This window comes from Myotis lucifugus, unplaced genomic scaffold, assembly GCF_000147115.1.
Source record: "Myotis lucifugus unplaced genomic scaffold, Myoluc2.0 scaffold_28, whole genome shotgun sequence".
In the NCBI taxonomy this organism is placed as follows: Eukaryota; Metazoa; Chordata; class Mammalia; order Chiroptera; family Vespertilionidae; genus Myotis; species Myotis lucifugus.
In genome coordinates this window covers 6,753,550-6,772,071 of record NW_005871076.1, presented here as the reverse complement: position 1 = coordinate 6,772,071, position 18,522 = coordinate 6,753,550, and the positions used below count along the sequence as shown (strand labels likewise).

The 18,522-nt window shown below is 38.5% G+C and overlaps 1 protein-coding gene across 1 annotated transcript in view; it reads left to right on the top strand.

Moving 5' to 3' along the window:
• KDM3B (lysine demethylase 3B) overlaps positions 1-18,522 on the top strand; it is a 62,138-nt gene that overhangs the window by 11,981 nt on the left and 31,635 nt on the right. The window contains exons 2-6 of the mRNA XM_006086531.3: positions 6,841-7,008; positions 11,055-11,168; positions 12,707-12,812; positions 16,524-16,648; positions 18,265-18,339. Coding sequence (XP_006086593.1) covers positions 6,841-7,008; positions 11,055-11,168; positions 12,707-12,812; positions 16,524-16,648; positions 18,265-18,339 — 588 coding nt within the window. The remainder of the gene's footprint in view (positions 1-6,840; positions 7,009-11,054; positions 11,169-12,706; positions 12,813-16,523; positions 16,649-18,264; positions 18,340-18,522) is intronic.

Genomic DNA, 18,522 nt, shown 5'->3' with positions numbered 1-18,522 from the left:
ATTCCAGGAACTCCTTTATAAAAGGCCGAGCTCAAATGGCAGTAACCCAGTGCAGGCAAGAAGATCAGGGCGTTTCCCTGAAGTGCAGTTTGTGAGAGGCCCTTGCATAGAAATGACTGCTAGACTGTTTATTGGGTTTTTTTGTTGTTTTTGCTGTGTGTTTGTTTGTTTTTAATTTGAGCCCAGTTAGCCACAGTAGCCCATCTTAGTAGATGTCTTTTATTTCTCCCCTCCATTGAAGCTCTCCTATGCAAATCCTCCTCCTGTCCCCCAACCACCCTTCTCTCTTCCTAATAATCAGCAACTTGCTCCTTTTTAAAAATATATATTTTATTGATTTTTTACAGAGAAGAATGGAGAGGGATAGAGAGCCAGAAACATCGATGAGAGAGAGAGATCAGCTGCCTCCTGCACACCCCCCAGTGGGGATGTGCCCGCAACCAAGGTACACTCCCTGACCGCAGGCCAACGCTCTATCCACTGAGCCAAATCGGTTCGGCAACTTGCTCCTTTTTAAAATTTTATTTTATTTTTCGGAACTTATTTATTTATTTAATATATTTCATTGATTTCTGTAAAAAATCAATAAAATATATTTTTAAAAAAAAATGATGAAAATCACTGATCAACTGCTTCTTGCACGCCCCCTACTGGGAACTGAGCCTGAAACCCAGGCATGTGCCCTTGACCGGATTTGAACCCAGGACTCTATCCACTGAGGAAGAGAATACTAAGTAAGCTGTACAGGGCTCTGATTGGCATGTTAAAAAGATAATTAAAAGGAGGCAAGGAGGCAGCTGATCAGTGATTCTCTCTCATCATTGATGTTTCTATCTCTCTCTCCCTCTCCCTTCCTCTCTGAAGTTAATTTTTAAAAAATATTTTTAAAAAATTGATTTGAGTTTAATGTCACTAAAATGAATGTAAATCACATATAGGCCATGAAAGGAATTTTGAGATGAAAGCAAGAGTTTTACCACTAGCTCTCCTTAACTAATGAAATATTTTACATCTCATCCTTGGGTTCTAGCTGTAGCATGAAGTGCTATATACTACTTCTACTCAAATAGAAAAAAATTTAAAACTTAAAAAACATTTTTTTAAATTGAATTTTAGAGAGAGAGGGAGTGGGAGAGAGAGACAGAGTTGTGAGAAACATTGATCAGCTGCCTCCTGCACTCCCCCTTCTGAGGATCGAGCCCACAACCCAGGCATGTGCCCTGACCAAGAATGTAACTAGCAACCTTTCAGTGCACGGGATGACCCAACCAACTGAACCGGGGCTTAAGACTTTTTTAAACAAGACAGGGCTTAAGACTTTTTAAAAATCGACTCAAACTGTATTAGTCCTGTTCTGTTCAGATTATCAACTTGCCTTGACCATCTTTGACTCAATCCAACCACTACCATTGATTTTTGTTAGTTTATATCCCTTCTTCCTGTCCTGGGGCCTGGTCACAGCCATTTTACAAGTTTGTATTCTATGTACCTTGATCTGATATGATTCCTTACCTTACATGTTTTGACTCTTTCCATTACTCTAGTTCAGTGGTTCTCAACCTTCCTAATGCCACGACCCTTTAATACAGTTCATGTTGTGGTGACCTCCAACCATAAAATTATTTTCGTTGCTACTTTATAACTTTAATTTTGCTACTGTTATGAATCGTAATGTAAATATCTGATATGCAGGATGTATTTTCATTGTTACAAATTGAACATAATTAAAGCATAGTGACTAATCACAAAAACAATATGTAATTATATATGTGTTTTCCGATTGTCTTAGGCGACCCCTATGAAAGGGTCGTTTGACTCCCCAAAGGGGTCGCGACCCACAGGTTGAGAACCGCTGCTCTAGTTGGAGGTGAGGCACAGTTCTAGGGCCAGAAGTAAGCCTCACTGTTGGGAAAACATGTTTACATATGTCCACATTCCATATTACTCTCAAAACAAAGTCATTATTAGCCTGGAGCTGTTGTTTGATCTCAGAGCAAACAGTACTGTGATTGTTGTCAAGTTAAACACTTTGTTCCATATCCTTTGCCCAGGCAGGTTAAGAGATAATTGCCCTTAAATTAGGTGAAATCTGGCTTTCAAATATTTCCGCTTTTCCCTCATGTTTTCAGTTATGTGATGATAGGATTCCTGAATATTATTTATTCATTTAAATATTTTCTAATTGATTCAGAGAGGCAGGGAGATGGAGAAATAGATAGAAACATCAACGATGAGAGAGAATCATTGATTGGTTGCCTCCTGCATGTCCCCAATTGGAGATTGAGCTTGTAACCCAGGCATGTGCCCTGACCAGGAATCGAACCGTGACCTCCTGGCTGATAGGTCATCCCTCAGCCACTGAGCCGTGCCAGCTGGGCATGAATATTAATTTTTTTAATGTTTAAGTTGTTATGTACAAAGAATAGGAATTGTGACAGTTTTATTAGTACAACGACTTCTTTTAGTGTTGTTCTTATAGCCGTGTGTTGGTATGACTTAGAGTTCTGTGACTCATATGTTAACTTTTAAAGTGGTTGGCAGATTGGAACTGTAGCATGGCACCTAGCTGTTGGTCACCATGGAGCCTCAGCCTCTGGTTTTCTAAGTGATTGCCAGTAGAGTACTGTCACTCAGGGTCAGATTCAGCATGGGCATTGAACACTCCATGCTCCTTTTCATGGCTTGCCTCCAGCCATTGCCTTCTGACATCAGTTATGTCCGATTCAAAATCCAAGTCATTTAAAAAATTTCCCTTCCTTATATCCAACCAGTCATCAGCCATCAATCTTTATTTATGATAAGAGTCATGGAGTCCTAACCGGTTTGGCTTAGTAGATAGTCAGCCTGTGGACTGAAGGGTCCTGGGTTCGATTCTGGTCAAGGGCACATGCCCAGGTTGTGCACTCAATCAATGATTCTTTCTCATCATTGATGTTTCTATCTCCCTCTCCCTTCTCTGGAATCAATAAAAAAATATTTTTTTGAAAAAGAGTCATGGATTCTCATGGGCACGAGTCACTTCACTCCTAGTCTCACTGCTCCCACTCTAGGTCATGCTAGTTAAGAACACTCCCTAGTGGGGTTGTGGGTTGGTAGAAGAGGGTAAAAGGGGGATAAATGGTGATGTAAGGATACCAAAAACTATGGGTAGTGAACACACAATACAATACTCAGACGATGTATTATAGAATTGTGTACTTGAAAACTATTTAATTAACTAATGTAACCCCAATACATTCAATAAAAATATTTTTTATAAAAAGAAAAAACTACTCCTTATTCCCCCTCCTCTCTAATCCATCTACACCTACTGCTAGCTAGCTGAGTTTTCCTGTAACCAACTGCTCTGTTCATATCTTTACCTCAGTTTGACCTCTTTTTATGGCACTTGCATAAACACACTTAAACACATACACATCTCCTATTGGCAGCTGAATGAAGCCCGATTTTGTTTATCCCAGTACTCAAGATCTTTCCTATTGACTCTTAGTCTTTTTAGCCTCAGCTCCCTCTCCTCCCCCACAGTGTGCTGTAGCTCCTGGCCTCCTAGAACTTGCTGGGACTTTTTTTGGCTTCTGCACACCTGATGTGATCTCTCCTGCCTCTGAACATCCCCCACACTGTATTTTATTTTATTTCTGTTTATCTGATGGCATATTGTCAAGTTAGGCTTTGCCATTAACCAAACTGCTTTTGAATCCACTTATTTAATTTTCAAAACCAGTATATGAGGTAAGACAGGTGTGTCTTATCGCAAGGGAGGAAACCAAGACTTGAGGAGGGAAAAGTGACCTGCCCAAGTTTTGCAATTAATATAGAGTGGAGCCAAGACTCAAATCCAAGCCTCCTGGAACATAAACCCCAAGCTGTGTTCATTATGCTACTAACTACCTTTCTTAGTACCTGAGTCTGCACTTAAATACAACTCTTCTAGCTGCCTGCAAGCTACTTAAATTGTTTTATTCCTTTAGAACATATATACGTATATGTTATATTAAATACATTAATATATTAAATATAATGCAGTTCAGTGTTCTCTGTAAAAATCATGCTGCCCCTTTCTGAGCCTTATTTCCCCATCATGGTTTTTTTTAATATATTTTATTGATTTTTTACAGAGAGGAAGGGAGAGAGATAGATAGTTAGAAACATCGATGAGAGAGAAACATCGATCAGCTGCCTCCTGCACATCTCCCACTGGGGATGTGCCAGCAATCCAGGTACATGCCCTTGATCGGAATCGAACCTGGGACCTTTCAGTCCGCAGGCCGACGCTCTATCCACTGAGCCAAACCGGTTTCGGCCCCATCATGGTTTTTATTTTTTATTTTTTGGTTAACCTTCACATGAGGATATTTTTTCCATTGCTTTTTAGAGAGTGAAAGGGTGGAAGTGGCGGGGAGACACCGATGTGAGAGAGACACATCAACTGGTTGCCTCCCACAGGACCAGGGGCAGGAGTAAACCTGCAACCCAGGTATGTGCCCTTGACCAGGAATCCAACCCCCGACCCTTCAGAGTGCCAGCAGATGCTCTAACTATTGAGCATACCAACCAGGGCTTATTTTTTTAAGTAGAAGTGAAGCTTATGTGGTATATTACAAATAATAAAACTAGAGCTTTACATAATGAATTTAATTTCTGGGATAACTTTTCAGCAATGCACTTCACAAGTATTTGCCTATAAGAAAATTAAACCTTGCTAGACTACTGAGCAATGAATGGTTCCATACTTTTTAAATATAACTATCCTGAATTTGCATATAGTTGTAACTAATTTTTATGTTGACTGGATGACAACATATATACAAACAAAAGCTGTTTGGAACTGAGAAACAATTTTAATGGATTTGAATTTTATTCATTACATAATCATGTTTAAAAAGTAATAGTACATACATGTACAGACCTCTAGTGTTCAGTCTGCAGGAAATGCTTTGTGCCCTTAATACCTACAGATCTTCCTGGTAATTCCATGGTTCCCAGTTGCGAGTCACTGCTGTGGGGATTCTAACATTGTCCTACATCACTCATTGTTGCCTTAGAAAACTTCATGTGAGAAAATTTTTTAAATATATTTTTATTTATTTCAGAGAGGAAGGGAGAGGGAGAGATAGAAACATCAATGATGAGAATCATTGATTGGCTGCTTCCTGCACGCCCCCTACTGGGAGCAACCTAGGCATGTGCCCTTGATCGGAATTGAACCCAGGACCCTTCAGTCTTTAGGCAGATGCTCTATCCACTGAGCAAAACCAGCTAGGGCCATGTGAGAAATTTCTTAAGAGAGCCAAGTGGTTGGGAAAGGGTTGTTTCCCTGAGTAATTGCTTTATGTTTTCCTTTAAGGCAGTGAGAACTATGCAACTGACCTCTCCATTTTCAGATTGGCCTTTAAAAAGGAAGCTCAAAGCCAAATACATCACTCAATTATGTAACTGTATAGATCCTTATTGCCTGCTTAAGTTTTCCCTTTTTACATTTTGATAGTGACTTCCTGATGTAGTTTGCTTGGCCCTGATATTTAAATTTATGTTTTATCATTTTACTAGAGGCCCAATGCACAAAATTTGTGCAAGAGTAGGCCTTCCTTCCCCCGGCTGCTGGCACTGGCTTCCCTCTGGCACCCAGGACCTGGGCTTCCCTTGCACCCCGGCTTTTTCTGGAAGGCCCTCTGGTCTAATTAGCATATTACGCTTTTATTATTATAGATGGCATGTATTTCCCAAAAGCCAACTAAAATTCTTTGAAATGAAGTGGAATATAAATAGTCTAGCCCTTCTTTTGTGACCAGGTATATTTTAGGCACTGGGCATATCTATTCTAAATAACAATACCTATATGCACATGTATTGCTCTTTCTGCTATGTTTGTTGAACATACTCAGAAGTCAGAATTTATATGGAAAAGCCAAACGTAAGCATACTATTTATTAGAAAACTGTGGTTTCATTTAAAAAACACAATAACTTGTAATGTGCTTAAGTATATCTCAAAAAGTGGAGTGTCTCTTCTGGGAGGAAGCAAAGCATCATTGTGATGACAGCATGCCTCTGCTGGCAGATATGAGATCACATGGTATTTTAAAAATCCAGAACTAGGAGGGCAACTCCCCCGCCCCTCTGTTTATCCTTTTGAATTTTGTATCATGTGCATATATCACCTGTTCAAAAAATTATTTAAGAAGGTCATGGTCTGCCGAAACCGGTTTGGCTCAGTGGATAGAGCGTCGGCCTGCGGAGTGAAAGGTCCCAGGTTCGATTCCGGTCAAGGGCATGTGCCTGGGTTGCGGGCACATCCCCAGTGGGAGATGTGCAGGAGGCAGCTGATCGATGTTTCTCTCTCATCGATGTTTCTGGCTCTCTATCTCTCTCCCTTCCTCTCTGTAAAAAATCAATTAAAAAAAAAAAGAAGGTCATGGTCACTTTAGAAGTGTAAAATATTTTTTTCCTATCAGATTATGAACTTCTTGAGACCAGAAAATGTACTTGATTTCTCTTTGTATTCCTGAACCTAGCACAGTGCCTTTATACATAGTTAGCCCTCCAGCTAGTGTACATAGATATGAATTGGAAACTAAGAGTTACAAATTTCATTAAGATTACAGCTAAAATTTACTAACTGTGGATAATTCATGCCTCCTTCATTCTGTTCCTGCTTTCAGAGTGAGGCTGAGACTACTAGCTACCTACTATCTGAAGTAAGATTGGTTTTTATTAAAATCCATTAAAATAAAAACAAGTTAGTAGAATTTTTCCTAGTCATTGTTTAAAATGGGGTTTATGTTTGTTCATATGTTACAGTGTGGGATTTTTCCAAACTGCTTTTTATCTCTTTTTGCAGATCTTTGTAGAATTTGATGGCTGTAACTGGAAGCAGCACTCCTGGGTTAAAGTTCATGCTGAAGAAGTTATTGTTCTTCTGTTGGAAGGCTCTCTAGTATGGGCACCCCGGAAGGATCCTGTCCTTGTCCAGGGCACTCGAGTCTCAATTGCACAGTGGCCAGCCCTGGTGAGTGACTTTATTGGCTAGGAATATATTTGGACTTTATTCTTATACTATGAACTATGGTTGAACTCTTTTGAATTCCCCAAACACCAAGTTTTGTCCTTAACATACTTTTATTCTGAAGTTACCAAAGCAAAAATTGGGAGACATGTTTTCTCCTGTGTCCTCTGAAAATTTGTATATTACACAATATTTTATATTTTTTGTTTCTCAATTTTTCATATCTTGTCTTTTCTCATAGTAAGGCTATGAAACAATGTTTATAATCCTTAAAATATACTTTTTCCATAGAAACTTTTCCCCCCAGCTTTGTTGAGATGTAATTGACATTTAACATTGTATAAGTGTACATGATTTGATATACAAATATATTCTGAAAAGATTACCACAATGTTAGTTAACATGTACATTGACTCACATTGTTACTTTTGTGTGTGTGTGGTAAGAACTTTTAAGATTTATTCTCTTTGAAACTCTAAAGTATACAATACAGTATTGTTAGTTATAGTTACCATGCTTACATTAGATTCCCAGAACTGATTCATCCTATAACTGAAGTTTGTATCCTTTGATCACCTTTACCCATTTCTTCCACTCCCCCCAATCCTGGCAACCACCAGTCTACTTTCTATATCTATGAGTTCGGTTTGTTGTTTTTTTAAGATTTTGCATAAGTGAGATCATATACTATTTGTCTTTCTCTCTCTCTGGTTTATTTCATTTAGCATAATGCCCTCAAGTTTCATCCATGTTGTTGCAAATGGCAGGATTTTCTACTTTTTTGTGGCTAATATTAGTTTGTATACACACACATTTTATTTATCCATTCATCCATCACTGGACACTTATGTTGTTTCATGTCTTGGCTATTGTAAATAATGCTGAAGTGAACATTGGGGTACAGAAATCTCTTTGAGATAGTGATCTAATTTCCTTCAGATACATACCCAGAAGAGGGGTTGCTGGATCATATGGTAGTTCTATTTTAAAAATTGTAAAAATACATATTGGTAGTTTCTTTTCTTTTTTTAATAAGTAAATGTTTTTGTTGATTTTTAGAGAAAGAGGAAGGGAGAGGGATATAGAGAGAGAAACATCAATGAGGAAGAACATAATCTATCTACTGCCTCCTACACATCCCCTCCTGGGGATCTAGCCGGCAACCTGGGCATGTGCCCTGACTGGGATTCAAACCAGTGACCTCTTGGTTCCAGAGTTGATGCTCCACCACTGAGCCGCACTGGCCGGGATATATATATATTTTTTAATGTATTTTTATTGATTTCAGGGAAGGGAAGGGAGAGAGATAGAAATCATCAATGATAAGAGAGATCATTGATTGGCTGCCTCCTGCATTGCCTCCTCCTAGGAATTGAGCAGGCAACTCGTACATGTGTCCTGACCAGAATCAAACTGTGATCTGGTTCATGGGTCGATACTCAACCACTAAATACAGCTGGGCTACTTAAACACGTTTGAGGAACCTCCATACTGCTCTCCTTAGTAGCTATACCTGTTTACATTCTTACCAACAGTACACAAGGGTTCCCTTTTCTCTATATCAAGCATGTCAAATTCAAAGGCTAACATGGGCCAAATAAACAAGGTTTAAGTTTATGTGGGCTGCAAAAAAAAAAAGCTTCAATTTTCATAGAAATGTAGGTTGATTTTGATAGAGACATGTTGAATACAAAGGGCTGAAATAAATGAGTCATCATTAATATAAAATAATAGAACATTTTAATAAAAATTAATACTTTTTCTTGAACATTAACTTAACCAGACACTGAATAACTGCACAAATTAATAAGCATAACGCAAATTAACCTATTTTTCTTGTTCTCGGAAAGCGAAATATTTCCTGTTGCGCACCAAATAAGTCAGTCCAAGACAAATGACGTGGCCATCGGCTGCTAAAATATTTGCTGCTAGTATTAATGGAGAGAAATGGTGCGCCTGCGCATAAGGGAAATGAATGCAACACGATTATAGTAATCAGTCATTAGCGAACATTGTAGTTCATTATTAATAATTATGTATAACAGGATATTGTAAAAATTAGATTATGAAATTGGAATTAAAACATTTCTTACATACCTTTATATTGGCTGGGCTGCAAAATATTTGTTGTGGGCCTCGAGTTTGACATGCTTGCTCTACATCCTTGCCAGCACTTATCTTTTATCTTGATGATAGCCATTCTGACTGGCTTGAGGTGATATCTCATTGTGGTTTTGATTTGCATTTCTCTAGTGATTAGTAACATTGAGTTCCTTTTTATGTATCTGTTGGCCATTTGTATATCTTCTTTGGGAAAATGTCTGTTCGGGTGATTTGCTCATTTTTAAATCAGATTTTTTTTTTGCTATTGAGTTGTGTATGAGTTTCTCTTTTATGTTTTAGATATTAACCCCTTATTACATACATGATTACAAATATTTTCTCCCATTTTGTATGTTGCCTTTTTATTTTGTTGGTCATTTGTGCTATGCAGAGCTTTTTTAGTTTGATAAAGTCACACTTGTTTATTTTCACTTTTGTTTGTGCTTAAAGTTTGTTTTTTTTAATTATTAAGTTTTGATTTCTTAATTCAGACAAAATAGTGCTATAAAATTTAATTCTGAGAGTATCCGTTTGTATCTATCCTTGTTGGCAAAGTATTGGCATAAAAGTTTACTTTTTTATTTTTTTTAATTGAATTTTTACAGAGAGGAAGGGAGAGGGATAGAGAGTTAGAAACATTGATGAGAGAGAAACATCGACCAGCTGCCTCCTGCACACCCCCTACTGGGGATGTGCCCACAACCAAGGTACATGCCCTTGACCAGAATCGAACCTGGGACCCTTCAGTCTGCAGGCCGACGCTCTATCCACTGAGCCAAACGGGTTAGGGCAAGGTTACATTTTTTTAAAAATCTAAAAACATAAATCAATTCGTGGTTAACCAAATTAAATAATATTACAAACAAATATTTTTTACCTGTTGATAATATAATATCATCACTTGCTACACTGTCTTTTTTCATTTGTTTTTAAGGTCACTTTCCAATTGAACTTTTATTTATTTTTATTTTTTAAATATATTTTTAATGATTTCAGAGAGGAAGGGAGCGGGGAAGAGAGTTAGAAACCTCCGTGATGAGAGAGAATCATTGATCAGCTGCCTCCTGCACATCCCTACTGGGGATTGAGCCTGCAAGGCCGGGCATGTGTCCTTGGCTGGAATCGAACCTGGGACCCTTCAGTCCGCAGGCCGATTTTCTATCCACTGAGCCAAACCGGCTAGGACCAATTGAACTTTTATTTTTATTTTATTTTATTTTTAAATATATATATATATATATATTTTTTTTTTTTACAGAGAGGAAGAGAGAGGGATAGAGAGTTAGAAACATAGATGAGAGAGAAACATTGACCAGCTGCCTCCTGCACACCCCCTACTGGGGATGTGCCCACAACCAAGGTACATGCCCTTGTCCGGAATCGAACCTGGGACCCCTCAGTCCCCAGGCCGACGCTGTATCCACTGAGCCAAACCGGTCAGGGCCAATTGAACTTTTAGAAGAAGCTCAAACAGATATGGGTTCCTGGGTGACTTTGTAGGCTATTTATTTATGAAATAGTAATATGAATTTGCTCATGCATATTTATACCAGTGATTATTTTTGAAAGCTCACAAAGATTTTAAGAGTTCTAGAGATGATAATGGTATAATTCTTTATTCTGGGAATTTAATGTTAAACTAGCCTTCTTGAAGCCAGGCTTTAAGATTAGTCAGATCCCTGGAGAAAATGAGGAATTTCTCATTCTTCTTTTCCTTTTTAGTTGTAAAGAGTATCAACCTAACTTTCTGCTCTAGTTTGCTTTCTATGATCATTTGAGGGCCAGATGCTAGGTTAGGAATGTTTCCAAGGACTTAGGCTTTAGTTTATATTTACTGGTGTGAAAGATTTATTAATAATGGATATTTTCTCTAAAGTTAGAGATTTGGTTCAATTATTATTTTCTTTTCTAAGTTCTAATAAATTTCTTGTCATTGTACTTCGCAGACTTTCACTCCCTTAGTAGATAAACTCGGTTTGGGTTCTGTGGTTCCAGTTGAATACCTTCTGGATCGAGAGCTTCGTTTCCTGTCAGATACTAATGGGTTGCATCTGTTCCAGGTAATTAACACTTGCTCTAGTCCTAAACTTATTTCTCTGCTTGTTAATTTCTTTGTTGGTTATAAATATGGTGTTTCCATTAGCATTGAAATAAAATATTTCCTCCCAATAATTCCCTGTGCCTTTTAGTGTTTTTCTGCTCCCTTAAAAAGTACATTTGGTAACTGAAGCTTCTTTCTTCTACACAACTCCACCCCACCCTTAAATCACTCAACACTTAAGACCACAATTTTGCTTGCTTTCTCAGAAGAGGCAGCTTCCCAGAAGTGGTTACTTCTATAACTTGAGTCTGAGGGGGTCTACACTTGTGTCAGTGGCATGGAAGCTGGGAGTTTGTGTTGATTCTGAGCAGCATTAAATATTGAAGACCTTAGGTATATCTTTAGTTACAAAGAAAAGGGATAAGTTAGTAGTTTAAACAAACTAGCATCTGAGTTAGAGTTTCAGAATTTAGGGATGCTAATATTTATTTCTCATTAGTAAGAGTTACTGTCTGAAGATTAAAAATTAGGAGGCCTTATAATGACCAGCATAAACTGATGAACTAAAATAGATCCAGAGACATAGAAGCATTGAACAGACTGTCGAGCCTCAGAAGGAAGGCAGGGGAGGATGGGAGTGGGGCGGGGGGGCGGGGATCAACCAAAGGACTTGTATGCATGCATATAAACATAACAGACAGTAGAGGGGCAGGGACATGTGCTGGGGTGGGGGGAGGGGGAGTAGAGACATGTAATACTTTCAACAATAACGAATTTAAATCAAAAAAATAAAATAAAAATTAGAAGGCTTAGAAGAGTTTTGCTGTCTTATTGAGGCAGCTAAGAGAAATATTTTCTAAACTATATTCTGTGACATATTAATAATGATTTCTTTGTCAATATTTTTTTTCTCCCTCATTAAGGCTTCACTCTCTTATCAACATTGCTTTATCCATCTTTTTTAAAAAATATATATTTTATTGATTTTTTACTGAGAGGAAGGAGAGGGATAGAGAGTTAGAAACTAGATGAGAGAGAAACATTTATCAGCTGCCTCCTGCACACTCCCTACTGAGGATGTGCCCGCAACCAAGGTACATGCCCTTGACCCGAATCAAATCTGGGACCCTTCAGTCCGCAGGCCGACGCTCTATCCACTGAGCCAAACCGGTTAGGGCTATCCATCTTTTAATACTAGTGCTTATATGGGTAGGCACTTGGTAAATGTTGGATAAATATTAAAATAAGCAAAATGATTTATATGCAATAAAATGTTTTGTGGTCAAATAAGTATGAGAAATACTGACATAAACAGATTCTTTTCCAATATGCCTTCTCAGAGCCTTTAATATGCTGTTATATATAGAAAGATATATAATATTTCCAAACCTAATTGATCTTAGCATCCTTATTTTCTACAGAGATCTCATAAGACTAGGGTTCTACAGAACATTCTTTGACAAGTCATACCCTCATGGGTATGATTTTTCTCATCTGCTTAGATATTATTGCTATTCATTTTAATATTCAATTATTTTCTTCTCTTATCTTTACCAGATGGGAACAGAGAGCCAAAACCAGATTCTTTTGGAACATGCTGCACTGAGAGAAACAGTTAATGCTTTGATCAGTGACCAAAAGTTACAAGAGATATTTAGCCGAGGTAAGAACAGGTAGTCTTCTGTTCCTGAACTCTGAATCAAGTGTATGGTCACTGGCCAGGGCTGTAATACATAGTCTTGTTGTGATGTGAGTTTTGTTTTGTTGTGTCTTCATTTCCTATGTGTGTTTTTTAAAATATGTTTTTATTGGTTTCAGAAAGAGGGAGAAAGAGGGGGGGAGAGAGAGAGAGAGTGAAACATCATTGATGAGAGAGAATCATCAATCTACCACGTTCTGCACACACCTGCAGGGGATCAAGTCAACAACTCTGGCATGTGTCTGACCAGATCGAACTGTAACCTCCTGGTTCATGGGTCAACCATTGAGCCACACTGGCTGGGCTATTTCTTCATTTCTTAAATATTATTATTAAGGACTAATCTTGTAGTAGACACAATGTTAAGGTACTGAGGATACAACCATGAGCTAGAGAATATCTCTGCTTTTCTTGAGCTTACTGTCTGTAAGGATCTCAAGGACTAAAGACTATTGACACCAACAAATAACAACTTAGAGTGCAAGATATATTCACAAAGGAAGATGTCCACAGACTCATTCCCATTTGTTATAGGTGGCAGGAATGGCACGATGTGTCAAATCAGCAAGGTCAGACCAAACCTGGGTTCAGCAACCTCGGTAGTTGGGTTCTGGCTAGGAAAGAATTCATAGTAAAGACCAAAACTATAAGAGAACACTTACTTGGTAAATCACAGAAGTAAAAAAGTAATTCCTAGAAGAAATGGTTTTAGGAAACAAGCTATAGAGGTAAAGGAAGGGCCTTTGGAGTTTTGAGTGAAGAAGCTAATGGTAATGTACCTTGGGCAGGGATAGGGTGGGTGAAGGGAAAGGCAAGGGTGTGCTCCTGGGAGGGAGAGTGCCCTGGGTCCTCCATCCTAAGGGTTTTAAGGGTAGAGATTTTAGGGGAGGTTTCAGGAAAAGATCTTAATAGAATATTCAGCAATTTTGGAATATTCTGCTTGGAAACCCTGTTCTTTCAGGGTTTTGGTCTACACTGGTTTGATTGGCCAACACCAGGGCAAGGGGTCCTTATTCAATGCAGCGGGTCCTGGCTTCAGCAGTGGCTAGTTTTGTTGTTTATCTGGACCTGGAGCTAAAATGCAACTGATGCATAGGTGTTATCTCTAGGGAGGAAAGATCAGGGAGTCACCACGTGACTATGCATGGGGAGGAAAAGTCACCCTGGGGGTGAGATCCCACCCTACAGTTGATTGTCTGTTGCTAGGTACCTGTGGCTTTCCTCCCTGGTGACCTTCTTCTATACCTGCCCCATCATCCTTGCTCTGCTCTTGTAACTTCCTACAACACATTAACAGCATGTTATTATTTTTTTTAATATATATTTTATTGATTTTTTTACAGAGAGGAAGGGAGAGGGATAGAGAGTTAGAAACATCGATGAGAGAGAAACACTGATCAGCTGCCTCCTGCACACTCCCCACTGGGGATGTGCCCGAAACCAAGGTACATGCCCTTGACCGGAATCAAACCTGGGACCCTTGAGTCCGCAGGCCGACGCTCTATCCACTGAGCCAAACCAGTTAGGGCAACAGCATGTTATTTTTAAAAATCAGTCAGAGCATGTGCTGGGTTGTGGCTTGATCCCAGTGTGGGGCATACAGGGTGGGGGTGGAGAGGATATGGCCAATCAGTGATTCTCTCTCAACATTAATGTTTCTATCTCTCTCCTTTTCTCCCTTCCTCTCTGAAATCCTATATGATAAAACCCTAATATGCAAATCGACCGAAGGGCAGAACAACCAGTTGCTATGATGCGCACTGACCACCAGGGGGCATACGCTCAACTCAGGAGCTGCCTCCTGGTGGTCAGTGTGCTCCCACAGGGTGAGTGCCAAGTGCCACTCAGCCAGAAGCCGGGCTCAAGGCTGGCTAGTGCAGCGGCTGCGGTGGCGGGAGCCTCTTCTCACCTCCACAGCAGTGCTAAGGATGTCCGACTGCCAGCAGGCATCCCCTGAGGGCTCCCGGACTGCAAGAGGGTACAGTCTGAGCTGAGCCCCCTTTTTTCCCTTCGGGGCCCCCCCCCCCCCCCCCGCCCCAGTGTATGAATCTGATGCACCGGGCCTCTAGTCAATAAATAAATAATTATGAATGAAAACCAGAAAGAATTATTACCTTCTTCATGTTCAGATACAGATTTTGCCCAAGATTCTATACAAAGTGTAGACTATTGCTTCATTTATCTTTCCCTTCATGTTGTACATCAACTTCTTCCTTTCTGAACCTCATTATGATCATGATTTTCAGTGAAATAGTGTCCTTGGTTCTCTTTTATCAAATTAAATCTAAATAGGTAAAGGAAGGCATAGGTACACAGGCCTATTTAGGGAAAGAGAGTATCAAGATAAAATGATGTTTAATAATCAAGGAAAGGTATGGGGAAGAAAGAATGTGTGGAAAAATTGATAGCAGAGAGAAGAAAATCGAATGAACAGAATAAGAGATGGAGGTGTATACGAGTATGTATAGAAAAATTAAGGAAGCTTAATTATAGCTCAAAGATCACTTAAAATAAGTAGTGATTTGGCTATATATTCTCAAATGTATAAGATATGCAAGAGAGAGAATATATTACTTTATCACCTGGTAATGAGGGCCAGCTGATATTTCAGGGTAACATTGCCAGCTGATAAAGTAATATATTTGAAACTCTGTGTTCCTAGGAAGACAGGTGCTATATTTGTTCAGACTATTATTAGTGTAGAGGTTGGTAACCTCATAAATTGAACTCTCTACCTACTGTTATTGAAAGTCAGATAGTAGCATGTAAATGGTTATATATCATTCATATGGTCACTTAACAAAATAGTACATTCAACTTATTGGCCTCCAACTTTTTTTATGTATGTGTCAGATCTGAGTACATTCTCATACTACCTGTAGTTTTTTATTTGTAAGTTTACTTCCTCTTCCTTGTATTTTAGAATGGGGAGATTGAGATAAGGTGAAATCAGAGTCCTGAGAGATTCTAAGAAATTTTCTAAATAAACTAAAGTTACAAAGGTCACTGGGAAAACTGTGTTTTATTTTTCTTTGTTTGTTTTTGTTAATCCTCACCTGAGGATATATTTTTTTTAATATATTTTATTGATTTTTTTTTACAGAGAGGAAGGGAGAGGGATAGAGAGTTAGAAACATCCATGAGAGAGAAACATCGATCAGCTGCCTCCTGCACACCCCCTACTGGGGATGTGCCCGCAACCAAGGTACATGCCCTTGACCGGAATCGAACCTGGGACTCTTCAGTCCACAGGCCGCCGCTCTAGCCACTGAGCCAAACTGGTCAGGGCCCGAGGGTATTTTTCCATTGATTTTTAGGAATAGTGGAAGAGAGAGGGAAAGACAGAGAAAAACATTGATGTGAGAGAAACACATCAATTAGTTGCCTCCTGCACGCACCAACCAGGCTTAGGACCAAGTATGTGCCCTTGACCGGAATCGAACCCAGACCCTTTAGTCTGTAGGCCGACGCTCTATCCAGTGAGCCAAACGGGCTAGGGCTATGTTTTATTTTTAAATTGCTGAGTATGGTAAATCTGAAATTGCTCATTCAACTCCATACAGGAAGACTAAAAGTGCCATATATCTACATTATATAGTTTTCCTTCTGCTTTAGAAACAATTATGAAATATAGCATAGCCAAAAATATTTTATACTGACTCATCTCTCCATTAGGTCCCTACAGTGTTCAAGGTCACAGGGTCAAAGTATATCAGCCAGAGGGGGAAGAAAGTTGGCTCTATGGTATTGTAAACCATCAAGATTCAATTACTCGTCTTATGGATGTGTCTATAACTGAGGTAAGGCTTTGTGTTATGTGTTATTTCATCTTACAGGTGTAGAAAAAGGGAGCATCCTGAGTAAGAAGACTTGGGTTCCATATGTGGCTCTATTGCTTAATGACCGTATGACCTTGAGAAGAAAAGCTGTTCAACTTTCTTAATCTCATTGTTCTCATATATAAATTAGAGTTAATTAGGCACCCCCTCCCTCCCCACTGATCTCCCAGCACTGTTGGGAAGTGAGATGATAATGTATTTGAAAATGCTTTAAAATCTGTAAAAACAATATACAAATGTGAAGTGCTATTATAATTTTATCATAAAGGTTAGTAGTAGTTAAAAATCTAGTTAGCATTTGGTTTTATAATACTTATGCCACTCTCCCTTAGATATTGGAAAAATCGTTTCTAATGAAGTAAACAGAGAAGCATAGTATCTAGAGCAGCGGTTCTTAACCTGTGGGTCTCGACCTCTTTGGGGGTCGAACGACCCTTTCACAGGGGTCGCCTAAGACCATCGGAAAACACATATATAATTACGTATTGTTTTTGTGATTAATCACTATGCTTTAATTAAGTTCAATTTGTAATGATGAAATTGGGGGTCACCACAACATGAGGAACTGTATTAAAGGGTTGCGACATTAGGAAGGTTGAGAACCACTGATCTAGAGCAACCTGGAGAATTGTGTCAGAAAAACACTAGATGAGTGTTTTGAAGCAAACAGATTTGTAGTTATATACCTTTGAATTCGTTTCAGACTTGGCCTTGGCAGTCAGGTGTAAATATAAGCATAATTATTTTATTTTTTTGAGTTTAATAAAATTATTAATTTAATTTTCTTTAAAAAATTTTAAACAATATACATATATAAAGTAGATATTAAAAGCTATCCCCTCCCCTAGGCAAATATCACTACCCACAGTAGTAACCACCATTAACTGTTTGGTATATATTATATATTCTTCTATAATTTACTTTTGTTTACTTAATTGTAAATTAACATCTTTCTGTGTAAATATATAGAAATCTGACTTGTTTTTTTAAAATAGATACATATTTAACTGGATGGATGTATCATGACCAACTTAGTCTAAAATTGATGGACATTTAAATCATTGACAGTATTTTCAATAATACATATAATGCCACAGTGAATATCCTTGAACATATATCATTGTACACTGTTTCACATTAATTTATTGGGATAAATTCCCAGCTGTGGAATTGCTAGGTCAAAGTATATGTACATTAAATCTGACAGTGTCAAATTGGCCCCTTCCAAAAGCTTTTATTCTTTAATAGTAGAGTGGTGCTTTGAATGATTATTGGTTCTGAAGGTTTTTGGTTTCTGTAATGTACAGAATATGAAGGTTTTAGAATTTGAAATTAATATCCCTAAAAGAGGCCCAAATGCTTAAAGCTTACCATAGTCCAGACTTTGTTTCAGATGCTATCTAGCAGTGAGTAAGATAGTAAAGATCCCTGCTCTTGTAGAGCTTTTATTCTACCAGAGTAGAAATACAAAGATAATTACATAGATTAGAAAAATACATAATTGTGTCCTTGGTAGACAATGTATTAAATCTTTTCCCCTCTTTTTCATATTACCCGTTATCCTGCTCCTACTGTAGAGTGGTGAGATCAAGTCTGTAGATCCCAGACTGATTCATGTGATGCTGACGGATAATTCCACGCCTCAGAACGAGGTACAGTAATAGACTGAGTCTCTGAGTAGACTCGTGACCTTGCATGATGTTATTATGTAGATTTCTTATATGTGTATTGTCCATGGTTACCCTTTGGGCTTCAGCTCTGGCCACTGTACATTTCTTTTTTTTTTTTTTTTTCATGGTCTTGCCTAGTTAAGGAAGAATAGTTTCAAGAAAAAG